The sequence below is a fragment of the Geotrypetes seraphini genome, chromosome 13 (assembly GCF_902459505.1).
Source record: "Geotrypetes seraphini chromosome 13, aGeoSer1.1, whole genome shotgun sequence".
Taxonomy (NCBI): domain Eukaryota; kingdom Metazoa; phylum Chordata; class Amphibia; order Gymnophiona; family Dermophiidae; genus Geotrypetes; species Geotrypetes seraphini.
Genome location: NC_047096.1, coordinates 63,618,960 through 63,637,124, shown reverse-complemented (window position 1 = coordinate 63,637,124; position 18,165 = coordinate 63,618,960). Strand labels below are relative to the sequence as shown.

General features: G+C 49.3%; 1 protein-coding gene across 14 annotated transcripts in view; it reads right to left on the bottom strand.

The window, feature by feature from the left end:
• CDK12 (cyclin dependent kinase 12) overlaps positions 1-18,165 on the bottom strand; it is a 266,008-nt gene that overhangs the window by 146,815 nt on the left and 101,028 nt on the right. For all 14 annotated transcript variants that reach the window (XR_004536806.1, XR_004536805.1, XM_033918520.1 and 11 more), the window contains one exon: positions 4,993-5,109. Coding sequence is in view for 12 of the 14 variants with exons in the window: in XM_033918520.1 (XP_033774411.1) it covers positions 4,993-5,109 (117 nt within the window). In the remaining 2 variants the exon portion in view is untranslated. The remainder of the gene's footprint in view (positions 1-4,992; positions 5,110-18,165) is intronic.

Here is an 18,165-nt window from a genome sequence, read left to right as displayed (position 1 = left end):
CATGGATTCACCAAGGGTAGGTCCTGCCAATCCAATCTCATCAGCTTCTTTGACTGGGTAACAAGAAAGTTGGATTTGGGAGAGTCTTTGGACGTCGTGTACCTGGACTTCAGGAAAGCTTTTGACAGTGTCCCACACCGCAGGCTGCTAAGCAAGATGGAATCGATGGGGTTAGGAGAGACACTAACTGCATGGGTCAATGATTGGCTGAGTGGCAGACTTCAGAGGGTGGTGGTTAATGGTACCCTCTCTAAAACATCGGAGGTGACCAGTGGAGTGCCGCAGGGCTCGGTCCTGGGTCCACTCCTTTTCAACATATTCATAGGGGATCTGACTCAAGGGCTTCAAGGTAAAACAACACTATTCGCCGATGACGCCAAACTAAGTAATATAGTAAGTGAATGCAGTTTACAGAATTATATGGCGCAGGACCTGCTTACATTGGAAAGTTGGTCCTCAACCTGGCAGCTAGGCTTCAATGCTAAGAAATGTAAGGTCATGCACCTCGGAAGCGGAAATCCATGCAGGACATACTTCTTGAACGGAGAAACTTTAACTAGGACTTCAGCAGAACGAGATTTAGGAGTAATCATCAGTGCAGACATGAAAACTGCCAATCAAGTGGAGAAGGCTTCATCTAAGGCAAGGCAGATATTGGGTTGTATCAATAGAAGTTTCGTCAGCCGAAAGCCTGAAGTCATAATGCCGTTGTACAGGGCCATGGTGAGACCTCATCTGGAGTACTGTGTGCAATTCTGGAGGCCACATTACAGTAAAGATGTGCGCAGAATTGAATCGGTTCAACGGACGGCCACCAGGATGATCTCGGGGCTCAAGGGTCTCTCGTACGAAGAGAGACTGAACAAATTGCTGCTCTACACTCTTGAGGAACGTAGGGAGAGGGGGAGACATGATCTAAACATTTAAGTACCTCACGGGACGTGTCGAAGTGGAAGATGATATTTTCTTTCTCAAGGGACCCTCGGCCACAAGAGGGCACCCGCTCAAACTCAGGGTCGGAAAATTTCATGGCGACACCAGAAAGTATTTCTTCACAGAGAGAGTGGTTGATCATTGGAACAAGCTTCCAGTGCAGGTGATCGAGGCAGACAGTGTGCCAGACTTTAAGAATAAATGGGATACCCATGTGGGATCCCTACGAGGGTCAAGATAAGGAAATTGGGTCATTAGGGCATAGACAGGGGGTGGGTAAGCAGAGTGGGCAGACTTGATGGGCTGTAGCCCTTTTCTGCCGTCATCTTCTATATTTCTATGACTTAGGAACCACCGAATAGGAAGGAGAAGCCTATCTGGAATACTGAGGAGGCTCAGAGTCCAGGCGCACAGTGATTGAAGAAGCACCACTACCTTCATGAGGAGAAATTAGAGAGTGTTTGCGCTTCAAAAACCTCGAGGGTGAAGTCCCCGGGATTCGAGGGACAGAGTGGGTCGAGACAGGAGGAGAAGGCTCCCTTGGAAGTGATCTCGATGGAGGAGTCTTCGACCTCGATGGACTGCGAGAAGCAGCCAGTGTAAGAGCCTTGCGAGACTTATGTTTAGATTTAGTAGAAGTCTCAGTAGCCTTTGATAAACGAGGCATAGAAGACTCAGTATCCGGAGGAGGAGAGGGTTTATGCTGTAGAAAAGTCTCCTGAGTGAGCTTGGAAGCGAGATGCCTCGAATGCCTAGAGCGATGCCTCGATCGAGGTGGAGGAGACTGTGTCCGAGGAGTAGGCGAAGAGTCACTGGATGAAAAACGGTGAGACTTCTGAGGCTTGCCTCAAGGTGCTTCCACAGGGGTCTCAGACTGCCGCTAAGGCTGGCTCATAGGAAGCAGGTACTGGATGGGAAGCAGGATCAAGGATGGGAGGAGTTGAGCCATGACCGAGGAAATCTGAGTGGTCAGAATGGCTTTCAATGTGTCCTCGAACATAGGCACCGAGACAAAGGGTTCAGGTCTCGAAGGTGCAGTAGTGCCCACCAAGTAGGGCAACCTCGAAGATGAGTATTCCCGATGCTTGGAGGCACACTTAGCTGGAGGTCTAGAAGAGGCTGGCAGAACCGCAGATATGGCCTGGGAAGCCTGGGACTCTGGAGGCTTCTTAGGAGTAGTACCTGAAGGAGAGACAGGAGACTTACCCGTCGAGGAAGACTTCAGAGGAACTGCCGTCGAGGCCTTCGAGACCGAAGGTGTCGAGGTTGAGGCCTTGGTGGAGGCAGAAAACTGGCGTCGAGGTCAAGGACTTAGAGGCCGAGGCCGTCCCCGAAGCTGAGGTCGAGACCTTCTCAGGCGGTTGGTCCATAGTGCCAAAAAGTTGGAGAAGCCTGGCACGGCGTCTACGAAGGGCTCGAGGTTGAAGGGTAGCACAGCGCGAACAAGCGTCGGGGCAATGTTCAGGACCCAGGCAAGCAATACACCGACTATGAGGAACGGTGATTGAAAGGGTCTTGTTGCACTGGCTACACTTTTTGAACCCGGTAAGAGGCCGGGACATAGAAAAAATAAAGGACGAAGTATCGAACGAGGTAAGTGGACAGGCCTAGGCCGAAAGGCCGCTGGCCGGAAGAAAAACAAAAAAACAGAAATAAGTTAAAAAATTTTTTTTTTTTACTCTTAACAAAAGAAAATCCGAATGGAAACGCAAGCACAGCGACTATCAAAATAAAAAAGCCGCAGTGAGAGAAGGCAATGAAGGCTGCAGAGCTGAAGAAAAGAGGGACTTCTCGGCTCCGTAGAAAACGTTGAACTGAGGTTCCTCACAGGAGACGCGCGCCTTCACTTGAGCGAGAAGGCACTTGCACATGCGTAGTGCAGCACTCATAAGCTCTTACAAAGATCTTCAAGCAAGTCTACTTGCGAGGCTGTCCGCTGCGGGGCTCCGTCGGTGACGTCACCCACTGTTGAGAATATGCTGCCTGCTTGCCCTGGGATAAAGCTGGACTCCTGGAAGAACAGAGAGATGTTGGTTGGGGAATGGAACGAGGTCTGGAGGACAGAAGAGGTGCACTCAGTATATATATATATATATATATATATATATATATATATATATATATATATATATATATATAAATATATATGGGGGGGGTGTCTTTTGCTAAGGCACACTAGCTGATTTAGCGCGTGCTAAATGCTAACGCGTCCATAGAATATAATGGGCACATTAGCACTTAGCACACGCTAAATAGGCTTGCGCATCGTAGTAAAAGAGGGCATATATGTTTAGAATTTTTATTGTTGGTAGATCATTTTGACTTGGTCATTTTAAAAGTAGCTCGCAAGCCAAAAAAGTGTGGGCACCCCTGGTCTAGAATATCTCACCCATTGCACTGGAAATAAGAATATCAGATTTTAGTTGAATTAAACAGGGTATTGGTAATAAAAAAAAAAACAGCAGCTGTAATTAGCCAAGCTTTAGATACCCTAAGGAAGAACAGCATGATATTTTCTGATCCGGTCTTATCACACCATGGAAAGAACTGCCAGCTGACAACAGCTGGAATCTCTCAGATTAGAGAATGACACAGGAAAAAATCTATCCTTGTCACTGCCCCGTCACCGGACCACCATTTCCCCTTCACCGCCCCGTCCCCACCATCCCCTTCACCGCCCCTCCGTCCCCTTCACTGCAATATTTAGCTTATTCCTTCCTTATAAATCAAAGTTCTGGCTGCAGCACTGGAGAAAGAGATGTTCAGCTGGCAGGGCTTTGTTTATAAATTTTAATCAGCACAACAATATACTACTTTATCCTAAAGGAAAAAAATAAATAAACAAATAAATAAATAGAAATTTTTTTTTCTACCTTTGTCTGGTTTCTGCTTTCCTCATCTTCTCATTCAATTCCTTCCATCCACTGTCTATCTTCTCTCTACGCTTCCCATTTGCTCTGTTACTTTGCCTCTCCCTTCACATCCCCCCCCCAAAAAAATTGGTCTGGCACTGATCTTCTTCCCTCCTCTCCCCCACAGTCTGGCATCTGTCTTCTTCCCTTCCAGCGTCTTATCCCCACTCTCTCTTCCCCACTTCCTCCACCCCACCTTCCCCAGGTCCCTTCGGCGTCTGTTTTTCTCCACCACACCTTTCTTCCCTTTCTACCTCCTTCCCTTTCTACCTTCGCAGCAGGAAATTTCTAAATATGTTTCCTACCAGCAGCCGGAGCGTTGAAATCGCGTGTGGCTGCAGGAAAGGTCGTCTCTGATGCAACTTCCGGTTGCGTCAGAGATGACCTTTACAGCAGCTACACATGATTTCAATGCTCCGGCTGCTGGTAAAAAGCACATTTAGAGAAATTTCCTGCCATGAAAGTAAGGCAGGAAGGGAGATGCTCAGGAGGCGGCGATCAGGATGGAGGGAGGGAGATGCTTGGGCAGTGGCAATCGGGCTCAAGCGGCGGTGACGATCAAGATGGAGGGAGGGAGGGAGATGCTTGGGCGGCGGCAGCTATCAGTATGGAGGGAGGGAGTGCGATCGGTGACTGCGCACGTTCCCTCCCTTCACTGCGGAAACAAGTCTATTCACCACTCCATGGGGCGGTGAATGGCCTTCTCCCCGTACCCGCGGCGACCACTTCCTCTCTCTCACTTGTCTCAGTGGGTTACCCACAGCTAGCCGCAGGTAACAACCACTGTGTCATTCTCTATCTCAGATTACACCACTAGCCATTGAATGCATGACTTTTACTTTTTCTCCCTCCTGTGTCTTTAACAAGACACATCATTCCAGGTTCTACTCTTAACGCTACCCATTCTCCTGTAATTCATAATCACCAAAAATGCTTTTGATGATTCTGAATTACAGGAATATGGACCCTTTTGTCCACAGTAGGGGGAGAAACAAGAATCCCAAGGAGAACATTCAATACATTTCTTACCAACAGAAAGAAGAAAGTCCAAGCTATCATTTCTCTAACTAGAGAAATAGAGCCACAACATTTGACAATTTATAAGACAAATATTTTTGCCTGCTCCTCAATGTTAAGAACAACTCACAAGGAGAACTCCTCACGTAGACGTCTTCGGTACTGTTTCTTCGGCTTCATGGTATTAAAGTATGGCAACTTGATGACATCTGGCCACACAGCTGGACAGGGGCTGCCACAAAGTCGGCTAGAAAAAAAAAGAGAAAGTCAATATTTGGTCTTTCCTTACCCTTGACATGAGCTTGGAAGTTTTGGTTTTTTTATATAACTACATTATGTGAATGCAGAATTTTTTTCTTTCTATCACCTAGAAACTAGTTCACATCAAAAGCCTCATAAGAACATAAGCATTGCCCCTGCCGAGTCAGACCAGAGGTCCATCACGCCCAGCAGTCCGCTCCCGCAGCGGCCCCCCAGGTCCATGACCTGTAAGTGCTCCTTACCTAAGATGTTTATACCCTATTTATTTAATATCCTGTAAGTAACCCTCTATTTGTACCCTGCTATCCCCTTTTCTTTCAGGAAGTCATCCAGTCCCTTTTTGAACCCCAATAATGTACTCTGTCCCATCACCTCTCCTGGAAGTGCATTCCAGGTGTCCACCACCCTCTGAGTCAAGAACTTCCTAGTATTCGTTTTGAATCTGTCTCCTCTCAATTTTTCTGGATGACCTCTTGTTTTTGTTGCCCCCGCTAGTCTGAAGAATCTGTCCTTCTCCACGCCTTTCATGATTTTATAAATCTCTATCATCTCCCCTTCTAAGTTTCCGCTTTTCCAGGGTAAAGAGCCCCAGCTTGTCCAACCTTTCGGCATATGAAAGGTTCTCCATGCCCTATATCATCCTTGTTGCTCTCCTCAGGACTAGAGGTCTGAACGGGAACGGGGATCGCGGGAACACCACGGTTCCCGCGGGAAACCCCCCTAACCCTTGGGACTCCCACGGCTTGTTCTCATCAGATTATTTTTTTCTATATGCTCATTGATACTTTCCTTGATCAGTGATTCGGCCATCTTCCCCAGAACTGAGGTGAAGCTCACCGGTCTGTAGTTCTCCGGGTCGCCTCTCGCTCGTTTTTTGAAGATAGGTGTAACATTCGCTATCCTCCAGTCCGCCGCAGTAACTCCGCTCTTTCGTCTCTGAGCTCTTTCAGTATTCTCGGGTGGATTCCATCTGGGCCCGGAGATTTGTCAGTTTTTAATCTATCTATCTGCCTGAGTACGTCTTCGAGGCTTACCTTCATGCATGATAATTTTCCCTCTTGACCCCCCTTGAAGATTCTTTCCGGTTCTGGCACGTTGGATGTGTCTTCTTTTGTAAAGACCTACGAGAAGAACATGTTCAGTCTATCAGCCACCTCTTTTTCCTCCTTCACCACTCCCTTCCTGTCCCCCCTCATCCAGAGGTCCCACCTCCTCCTTCGCCGGCTGCTTTCCTTTCACATATCGGAAGAATGGTTTAAAATTTTGTGCTTCCTTGGCTAGTCTCTCTTCGTATTCTTTCTTGGCTTTTCTGACCACTCGGTGACCTTTTTGATGCTTCCTGTGCTCTTTTCCACTTTCAAAACGATTTTTTCTTGTCTCCTATCACTTTCTTAACTTCCTTGGTTATCCATGCCAGGTCTTTTGTTTGATTCTTTTTGCATCCTTTCCTAAATCTGGGTATATACAGGTTTTGCGCCTCATTTACCGTGTCTTTGAATAAGGACCAGACTTGATCCACAGTCTGAGCTTTCTTGGAGCTGTTTCTGAGCTTCTTTCTCACCATTTGTCTCATGGCATCATAGTTCCCTTTGGTAATCCTACTTCCACTTTGAACTGAATCACGTTGTGGTCACTGTTCCCTAACGGTCCCACTACTTCCACTCCCTTTGCAGGTCCCTTCAGCCCGTTGAGGATCAGATCCAGAATCGCTGACCCTCTCGTTGGTTCCTTGACAAGTTGTTCCATGAAGCAGTCCTGAACGGCCTCCAGGAACTCCGTTTCCTTTGTACAATTTGAATTTCCAAGACACCAGTCAATCTGAGGATAGTTGAAATCTCCCATAACTATGGTGTTAGCGTTCTTGCATTCCCGCCTCAGCTTGGCTACCATTTCTGTATCATCTGCTTCAGTTTGCCCAGGTGGACGGTAGTACAGTCCCATCTTTATCTCGGATCCGTTTCTTCCTGGTATTTTAACCCATAATGATTCCAGTTGGTCATTCGTCGCTGCTGCGTCCATACTGGTCGAGTGAATAGTGTCCTTTATGTATAGTGCTATTCCTCCTCCTTTCTGATACGTCCTGTCTTTTCGGTAGAGTTTATACCCTGGGAGTACTATATCCCATTTGTTTTCCTCGTTCCACCATGTTTCTGTGATCCCTATGATGTCTAGGCTCTCATTTTTGGCCAAGACTTCTAATTCCCCCATTTTATTCTTTAGGATCCTCGCATTAGTGTACATGCAGTTCAAGTCCTGGTATTTTCCCTTCCTCACTATTCTCCCTTGTGTTTCATTCTTCTTACTGTCCCCTTCCTGACCTGCCAACTCCTGATTATTGTCTCTTTTGTCTTCCCCTTGTGGTATGTTCCTATTGCCTTCTTGTGGTATGCTCCTATTGTCCTCCTCTTGTTCCTTCCCATCGTCCAGTTCTATTTTGACTCCCCCTTGTAGTACGTTCTTCCTGTCCTCCTCTCGCTTCATCTGTCTCCCTTGTTTTTCCAGATCCTGTTGTTTGCCATATGTGTATTCCCAGCATTTTTTTTCTCCCCTCAGTATCTTCACTGGATACTGTCTCCCGAGCCGTCGATACCAGGATGAGACTTGTAAAATTATTCTTTCCTTGACCACATTTTAAGCATTTTCCACTGATATGCAGGATACGTCAGGCACACAAATTGGAGATGACATCACACATCAGGAAGAAAAGCTCTCCTAGTTCCCAGAACTCTGTGCTAGATCTTTCCACAAAACAGACTTCCATCCAAGTTTCAAGTTTATTATAAAATTTGATTAATCGCTTATTCTAAATTCTAAGCGATGAACAAATCAATAAAATCATAAAATTGGGGGACAAACATAACTAACAAAAAAAACTAAATCTTACAAAATATAATAAAGACTAATTTTATACACATAATAAAACATGAGGAAAGAATGGAAAAAGAAAGGAGAAATTAGGTTCTTACCTGCTAATTTACTTTCTTTTAGCTTCTCCAGACCAGTAGAGGTTAACTTTACGATTGGGTATATATCTAATCATGACCAGCAGGTGGAGACTGAAAACAAAACTTTGGGACAGTATATCCTAGCCCCTCCTCTCTATTTCCCTCAGTCTGCCGAATAGCCAAGCAGAACCAAGAACTGGAAAACAACAGAGAGAAAAAACAATACTCCGAAAGGAGTAACAAATAACAAACCCAAAATGCTGTTGGAAAATGCAGAGGAGAAATTCCCGAAGGAAGAATGTCCCCACAGCTCGCCAGCTAAGCCAGCCGAGCCACAGCCGCTGTTCTTCAATTCTCCCCGGCCCTAGAAAAATACTAGAACCCGCAGCAAAAACCAAAAACTGCCCGCGCAACAGCCCCAACAACAACAACAACAGACAGGGTGGGGACCTCTACTGGTCTGGAGAAGCTAAAAGAAAGTAAATTAGCAGGTAAGAACCTAATTTCTCCTTCTTTAGCACTCTCCAGACCAGTAGAGGTTAACTTTACGATTGGGACGTACCAAAGCAGTCCCTCTCACGGGCGGGACCCCCGAAGGGCCGATACCAGTACACGTTCACCGAACACCGCGTCCCGACGCGCCTGAACATCTACCCGATAATGCCGAACAAATGAATGCAAGGAGGACCAAACCGCAGCCTTACAAATATCCACCGGAGGCACAAGCGACGACTCAGCCCAAGAAGCCGCCTGACCCCTAGTGGAATGAGCCTTGAGAAACTCCGGAACCGGCTTCTGACTCAGAAGATAAGCGGAAGCAATCATCTCCTTGATCCAGCGCGCAATAGTAGCCTTAGAAGCGCCAGCCCCCCGACGAGGACCCGCCAGAAGCACAAAGAGATGATCGGAGCTCCGAAACTCCCGGGTCCGCTGCACATAAGCATGGAGGACCCGACCGACATCCAACTTGCGCAGCTGTCGTTGCTCAGAAGAACCCTCCCGACTACCCAAGACCGGGAGGACCACCGATTGATTGACATGAAAAGGAGAAACTACCTTCGGCAGAAAGGAAGGAACAGGCCGCAAAACAACCCGCTCCTTCGAAAACTCCAGGAAGGGAGCCCTACAAGAGAAAGCCTGTAGCTCCGACACCCGTCTAGCGGAAGGAATGGCCACCAAAAAGACCGACTTCAGCGTAAGGTCCTTCAACGAACAGCCATCCAACGGCTCGAAAGGAGGGCGCACTAGAACAGAGAGAACTAGATTGAGATCCCAAGAGGGAATCGAGGGCCTTATGGGAGGCCTGAGCAACTTGGCCGCCCTAAGAAAGCGAATCACATCAGGAATGGCTGACAAACGCTGACCTGTCACCAGCCCCCGAAAAGCCGCCAGGGCCGCCAGATGGACCCGAAGAGAAGACCAGGCTAGGCCCCTATCCAGGCCATCCTGCAAAAACTCTAGAATGTTAGGCAGAGAAGCGCGAAAGGAGACCACTCCCCGCGCTCGGCACCATTCCTCAAAAAGACGCCAAACCCGTACATAAGCCCGAGAGGTAGAAAGCCTCCGGGACCCCAAAAGTGTAGAGATCACCTTGTCGGAATATCCCTTCTTACTCAGGCGGCCCCTTTCAAGAGCCAAGCCGTAAGACAAAAGGGAGACGGGTCGAACATGGGAATGGGACCCTGCATCAGAAGATCGCACCCGAGAGGCAGAGGAAGAGGATCCGCCACCAGATGCCTCACCAGATCCGCATACCACGGACGACGAGGCCAATCCGGAGCCACCAAAACCACCAGCCCCGGATGGCGAACAACGCGAAGCAGTACTCTGCCCACTAATGGCCAAGGAGGGAACACATACAACAGCCCCTCCGTTGGCCACGGTTGGACCAGAGCATCCAGACCCTCGGCCAGACCGTCCCTGCGACGACTGAAGAAGCGGGGTACTTTGGCGTTGCCACTCGTAGCCATCAGATCCATCAGGGGCTGCCCCCAAGCACGCACTAGCAACTGAAACGCCTCGGCGCCGAGACACCACTCTCCCGGATCCAAGAAGTGACGACTGAGGAAGTCCGCCTGAACGTTTTCTACCCCGGCAATGTGAGAGGCCGAGAGGTCCAGAAGATGCGACTCCGCCCAAACCATGAGCCGAGCCGCCTCCTGCGCCACCAGAGTGCTCTTGGTGCCCCCCTGACGATTGACATAAGCCACCGCCGTGGCATTGTCCGACAGGACTCTGACCGACTTGCCCAACAAAAGGGAGTGGAAAGCCAACAGCGCCAGCCGGACCGCCCTGGTCTCCAACACGTTGATCGACCAGGAGGCCTCCTCCGTGGACCAGGTTCCCTGAGCTGAGTGACCCAGGCACTGGGCCCCCCAACCCAGGAGACTCGCATCCGTAAGGAGCACCGTCCACTGCGGAAGATCCAGACCCACCCCCTGAACTAGGTGAGGGGTCCGGAGCCACCAACGCAGACTGCAGCGCGCCAAGCCTCGCAGAGGAACCGGAACATCCATCCCGTGCCTCTGGGGAGACCACCTCCGGAGCAGAGCATACTGGAGAGGACGCATGTGGGCCCGCGCCCACCTCACCACGTCCAGGGACGCCGCCATCGACCCCAGGACCTGGAGGAAATCTCGCGCCCGAGGACACCGGGACGCCAAAAGCAGGCGAATCTGAGACTGCAATTTGCTCACCCGGGCCTCTGGGAGGAAGACCTTCCCCAAGGAGGTGTCGAACAGCACCCCGAGGTACTCCAGACGCTGAGCCGGAATCAACCGACTCTTGGAAAGGTTGACCACCCAGCCCAGCGACCGGAGAAACTCCACCACCCGAGCCGTAACCCGGGAGCTTTCCTGCAACGACTTGGCCCGAATCAACCAGTCGTCCAGGTAGGGATGTACCAGGATGCCCTCCGACCGCAAGGCTGCCGCGACGACCACCATCACCTTGGTGAACGTCCGGGGAGCCGTGGCCAGCCCAAAGGGAAGCGCACAGAACTGATAGTGCCGACCCAAGATCGCAAAGCGCAGGAAACGCTGGTGAGAGGCCCGAATAGGAACATGCAAGTAGGCCTCCGTCAGATCGAGAGAAGTGAGAAACTCCCCCGGCTGAACCGCCAGAATGACCGACCGCAGCGTTTCCATACGGAAAGAGGGAACCTTGAGAGCCCTGTTGACCCCTTTCAAATCGAGGATGGGCCGAAAAGTCCCCTCCTTCTTGGGCACCACAAAGTAAATGGAGTACCTGCCCGTGCCCCACTCCGGGGGGGGCACCGGAACTACTGCCCTGAGATCTAGCAAGCGCTGAAGGGTCTGGCGAACCGCCAGCGTCTTCCCAGGAGTCTGACATGGAGAAGCGAGGAAAAAATCCGGCAGAGAGCGGGCGAACTCCAGGGCATAACCGTCTCGCACCACCTCCAGGACCCACTGATCGGACGTGATCTCGGCCCATTTGGGAAAAAAGTCGCACAGCCGGGCCCCCACCGGAACCAAGGGGGGCGCCGGCAAGGCGTCATTGTGCAGGACGGGAAGCGGGGGAACCGGCGGAGGGATTCCCTGCCCCCCGACGGGCCCCCCTGAAAGGGCTGCATGCGCTGGAAGAACCGACCCCGGGAAAACCCCGGAGACTGGAAAGAAGCAGCTCCACGCCCAGGGCGATACTTGCGAAATTCCCGCAAACGCCCCCGGGCCGCACCACCCCGAGACGCCGGGCGGGCACGGTCCTCCGGCAAACGGGGAACTTTCGAGTCCGACAGAGTCTGAATCAACTTATCCAAGTCCTCTCCAAATAAAAACGACCCCCGAAAGGGAAATTTAGTAAGCTTAGCTTTGGACGCAGCATCCGCCGCCCAAGCGCGCAGCCACAACACACGCCGTGCGGCCACGCCAAAAGCCATGGACTTAGCCGAGATCCGCACCAAGTCATATAGAGCATCCGAGAGGAATGAGGCAGCCATCTCAATCTTCGCTACCTCCTGATCCACCAGAGACCAGTCGTCAGACTCTCGATCCAAGACCCGCTCCGCCCACCGAAACACGGCGCGAGCGACCAGTCCCCCACAAATAGCCGCCTGGACCCCAAAGGCAGAGACTTGAAAATTTTGCTTAAGGATGGTCTCCAATTTGCGCTCCTCCGAGTCCCGCAAGGCAGAACCGCCCTCAACAGGCACGGTATGCCGCTTGGAAATAGCCGAGACCACCGCGTCCACGACTGGCGAAGCTAACGTAGCCCGATCCCCTTCAGGAATGGGATACAGGCGAGCCATGCTGCGCGCCAGTCGAAACGGCGTCTCCGGCGTTTTCCACTGCTCAAGAATAATATCCCGAATATCCTGATGCATAGGAAAAGAGCGGGAAACGGAAAGGATCCCCCGTAACAGAGGGTCCCCCACACGCGGAGTCTCCGGCGGCGCGTCCTCAAAACGCAAAGCCGAAGAAACCTGTTGAATAAGGTCAGGCAGCTCATCTCTCTGAAAAAGGCGCACCACGGACGCCTCGTCACTGGAGAACGGGAAACCCGACAACCCGCCGCCAGCTTCCGTCCCCTCCAGAGGGTCCTGGAATTCCTCAGAAGGGTCCAGGTCCTCCTCCAGACCGACACGTTCCTCCGACCACAAATCCTCGTCCCACGACACCCGCGGACGCTTGGACAAGAGAGGCGGCGGAGGGGACGTCACGTCAGACGAGAGAGGCAAAGCCGCAGGGAGCGCGGAGGAAACCCCACCCCCCGAGACCCCCTGGGCGCAACCGGGACCCCCAGCCGCCTGAAAATAGGCTTTGCATAATGAAAAGAAAAATTCAGGAGAAAAATCCCCCGAGGGTCCCAAGGGACTCCCTGCCACAGCAGGGGACCCAGCAGAACCTTGCCCCTGCATAGTCAAAACAGGGGGAAGGTCACCTGAGGTGGAAGACAAAATGGAGGGGCCAGACAGAGAAGATGGCGGTTTTCCCGCCAAAAAAGCTCCCTCCATAGCCTGAAGCGGCTGAGAAACCTGAATAGTCTCAGCCGCTAAAGCAGGCAAGCCGGCATCAGCTGTCAAAAAATCAGCTGAGAGGGAATCCTTCGGGGAATCCCTCCGTGGGCGGTTGTGGAAGACCGGGCTTCCCCACTGCTCCAAGCCGACTCGCGAGGTACCATCGGCGGGGAGCTCTGGGCGCCTGCAGCCGCTGCCGACGGAGCTCCACCACCTCACCGACCCAAACCGCCGAGTTCAGGCCGGCCGCGAGTGCCTCGCGGCTGGACTAAAATTGTGGCCTACTCCCCCGGAGAAGGGCACAATTGCTCCATACGCGACCTAGCTATAAAAAAGTGCTGGTTACATGAAAAAATACAGTAAAATACAGTTTTCTTAAAGGGAAACAACCCTTCAGACCAGCACTACCTCAGGATTTTTTTTTTTTTTTTTTTACAGAACAGACTCCACAGGCTCTCGAAGCAATATGCCTTGCTTGATTTAGGGGGCAAGGCTTACTGCTGAGGCTCCTCTAAAAAAATGTGGGGAGGTGGAGGAAGTGGGGGGAGGGACCCCGCTCGTGACCCGCCGGGTTTGACACCCCCGAGGTCGGACGAACCCCCAAACAGAGTCCGCCCAAGCTCCGTCCGGCTAAAAACAGGGACAATAAACCCCCTAAACAAATTCCAACAGCCCTACCAAGGGAGATGGGTACAGATCACTCAACACCTGCTGGAGACTGAAAGAAGACTGAGGGAAATAGAGAGGAGGGGCTAGGATATACTGTCCCAAAGTTTTGTTTTCAGTCTCCACCTGCTGGTCATGATTAGATATATACCCAATCGTAAAGTTAACCTCTACTGGTCTGGAGAGTGCTAAAGAATACACTTTGCTTAATAGAAGGAAAGACATTTAAGGTTAAAAACAATAAGAAGGGAAAGATGAAAAAATTTGATTAATCGCTTATTCTAAATTCTAAGCGATGAACAAATCAATAAAATCATAAAATTGGGGGACAAACATAACTAACAAAAAAAACTAAATCTTACAAAATATAATAAAGACTAATTTTATACACATAATAAAACATGAGGAAAGAATGGAAAAAGAAATACACTTTGCTTAATAGAAGGAAAGACATTTAAGGTTAAAAACAATAAGAAGGGAAAGATGAAAAAATCTCAAAAGATATGAAGATAAAATGAAACTCCTAGACAGTTCTTTTAGTCATTAAATGCATCTTTAAAAAGAAAGCTTTTGAGTTTGTTCTTAAATTTCTCCAAATTTTTTTCCTCTCTTAAGTAAATTGGAAGGGAATTCCAAGTTTGAGGAGCTGTAATAAAAAAGATGAAGTGTCGTCGTGTATTAATAATTTTAAGGGAGGGGATGATTAATAAATGGTGGTCATTAGACCTCAGTAATCTGGATGAAGTATAAGGAATCAATGATTTGTAAATGAAAGCCGGGGTTTTATATATCAGAGATTTAAAGGTAAGCAAACTTAATTTGTACATTATGCGATGTGCAACAGGAAGCCAGTGTGCTTTTTTAAGTAGAGGAGTCACATGATCAAATTTCTTGGCTTTCATAATAAGTTTAATTGAAGCATTCTGGATGATCTGCAAACGTCTAATTTCCTTTTGAGCTATTCCTTTTAATAGAGCATTACAATAATCAATTTTTGAAATAACCAAGGAATGGATTAATATATTCAAAGACTTTGGACATAAAAATTTTGCTTTCAATGTTTGGTGGTTCAGGCATGACCCAGATTGTTGTGCCTTCTGCTCAACTGTATCTTACCTACCAAAGGGACACCTCATTTAGCTAAATAGAGAAAAACTCAGCGACTTCCTTAACAATGAACAGAAGGGTTTGTACACAGATCAGCTGATTTTGCTCTTTGACTCTTTTCCCTCTTTCTTAAGCAATCTACTTCTTCTGCACAGAGGTCCACATCGTCCTGATGCACAAGAGCAAAGTTTTGAGCCACGTTCATTTTGCTCTAGCTCCTTGGAGATTCCCTGGCCTGAAATGCTTTCATCTTTATGAAACCTATACAAGCCCAAGGATGAAGTATCCACTGGGCCCTCAACAGCACAGACAATACAGAATGAAGTAATTACCATGTACTGTATACTCGAATATAGGATGAGATTTTTGGGCCAAAAATGGGGGTCTCGGTCTATATTCAGGTCTTTACCCAATGACCCCCTCCCGGACTTGTTGCAGGCCTAAACCAGCCTGCCGTATGACCTGGTAGGCCGAGACAGGAGGGCTCCCTCCCAGCCGACTAACAATTTAATTTTAACACACACTGTATGGGGCCGCACTGGGAAAGACATTGAGGGCAAACCCCGCCCCCCCTTGAGACTCCCAGAGTGGGCACGGAACCTCCAGTCGCCAGTACATAAGCTTTACATAGTGCCAACATAAATAAATTTAGGAGGAAAAAAACCCAGCAGCAGCAGGAGACCCTGCCATACCTTGCTCCTGTATTTCTAGAACAGGGGGAAGGTCACCTGAGGTAACAGAAATGAAGGAGGAAGTTCCTCCTAAAATTGGACCTGAAACCGCCAAAATCGGAGCTCCTGCGGCCTGTCGGGTCTGAAAAGCCTGGGACTTTGCTGACGCTGAGCAAGAGAAACCAACTGACGCGAAAAGGGAATCCCCAGTCACTCCGGTAGTAAGGGAATCCTTCGCAAGGTACATGCGGCGGGGTGCCCTGGCTGCCGGCAATCGCTGCCAATGAGACTCCCCCCACTGCTCCGGTCTGCACAACGCTTGCACAGGCCGGCTGCGAATACCTTGTGTCTGGTACACAATAAGCATTTTTCCCCCCCTTAAAAGTGCTCATTGTGCCGAAAAACGCCCTAGCAGTAATAAAAGTGCTGGATAGATAAGAAAAAAACAATATAAATGGCAGTTTTAAAGGGAATTGAGCCCTTTAAACCGGCACACCTCAGGATTTTTTTTTTTCACAGTCAGAACAGACTTCATGGCTCTCAAAGGTGGAGGGCTGACCAACCAGGGGGCCAGGCTGAGGCATCTCTACAAAAATGTGGGGAGGTGGGAGAAGGGACCCAGCACAAGGCCTGCCAAGTTTAACACCCCCAAGGTCAGACGGATCCCCAAACAGGACCCGTTCAAGCTCTATCTGGCACAAAAGGGGAACCCAGGAGTCCAAAACAAAATTCCAACAGTACTAAGCGGGGAGCCAAATTAGTCTTAATACCTGCTTTAATGGAGAACGAGGAAGACTGGATTGCAAGAGGGGAAGCTATCCTTATATACAAGTTTGTTCTCAGTCTCCACCTGCTGGTAGCAGTGAGGTATATAACCCATTTGTAAGGACTATACCAGTCTACCAGGCGCTACAGAATAGTACTAAATTGCAATGCAATTTCTTCCATTCATTTTTCACATACACACAATATATTCTAATTAATACGTGCAGCATGAAAGTCGTTGATGTGTCCCTGCAACAAGTGCCACTGAAGGCAGGAAAGAAGAGCCCACCTGGAAGGAGGTAACTGGGATCCCCCGCTGACCCAGAAGGCTTCCCTCTGACGTCAGCTCTGACACTGAAGGGAAGTTTTCTGGGTCGGCTTTGGTGAAGGGCAGGAAGGAGGGCATGGGATCCCCAGTGGCGGCTTCGGCGGAGGGGGGCAGGCAATAAGGAGGGCATGGGATCCTCAGCAGCGACCATTAAGGAGGAAGGGGGGAGGGAGACCCATGCTGTACTGCGTGTTGAGAAACACTGTTCTACACCACTCATGATTTTGAAGACATCAAGCATTCCGTCCCTCTCAGCTTTCTCTTTTCCAAGCTAAAGAGCCTCAATTTCTTTTGCCTTTCCTCATACGAGAGGCGCTCGTTCCATCCCTTTATTATTTTAGTTGCACTTCTTTGAACTTTTTCTAATTCTGCTATATCTTTTCTGAGATACAGTGACTAGAACTGAACACAATATATAAGGTGAAAAGTGATGCATGTCGGTAACAAAAATCTCATGCACGAATACAGGATGTCTAGGGCGGTACTTGGAGATACCTCCCAGGAAAGGGACTTGGGAGTTCTGATCGACAAGTTGATGAAGCATTCCACGCAATGTGCAGCAGCAGCAAAAAGAGCAAACAGAATACTAGGAATGATAAAGAAGGGGATCACAAACAGATCAGAGAAGGTTATTATGCCGCTGTACTGGGCCATGGTGCGCCCTCACCTGGAGTACTGCGTCCAGCACTGGTCGCCGTACATGAAGAAGGATGGTACTACTCGAAAGGATCCAGAGAAGAGCGACTAAGATGGTTAAGGGGTTGGAGGAGCTGCCGTACAGTGAAAGATTGGAGAAACTGGGCCTCTTCTCCTTCGAACAGAGGAGATTGAGAGGGGACATGATCGAAACATTCAAGGTACTGAAGGGGATAGACTTAGTAGATAAGGACAGGTTGTTCACCCTCTCCAAGGTAGGGAGAACGAGAGGGCACTCTCTAAAGTTGAAAGGGGATAGATTCCGTACAAACGTAAGAAAGTTCTTCTTCACCCAGAAAGTGGTAGAAAGCTGGAACGCTCTTCCGGAGCATGTTATAGGGGAAAACACCCTACAGGGATTCAAGACAAAGTTAGACAAGTTCCTGCTGAACAAGAACATGTGCTGTTAGGGCTAGACTCGGTTAGGGTGCTGGTCTTTGACCAGAGGGCCGCCGCATGAGCGGACTGCTGGGCATGATGGACAACTGGTCTGACCCAGCAGCGACAATTCTTAAGTCACACCATGGAGTAATAGACAGTAGAGGCATAATAATATTCTCTCTCTTATTTACCATCCCTTTCCTAATAATTCCTAGCAACCTGTTTTCTTTTTGGCTGCTGATGCATACTGGGAAGAAGATTTTAGCGTATTCTCTACAATGACACTTAGAACCTTTTCTTGGATGCCAATTCCTAAGGTGGACACTAGCATCCAGTAACTATGATTTGGACTATTCTTTCCAATGTACATCGTTTTGCATTTCTCCACATGAGGGGTGGAAGGCATGTACCTCCTCTCTCCTCAAATCCTTCTGTCAAGGTCTGGCATCTCTCCTGTACCTCAAACATCCAGCATCTTTTCCTCTAAATTCCCCAATCTCCTTTCCCG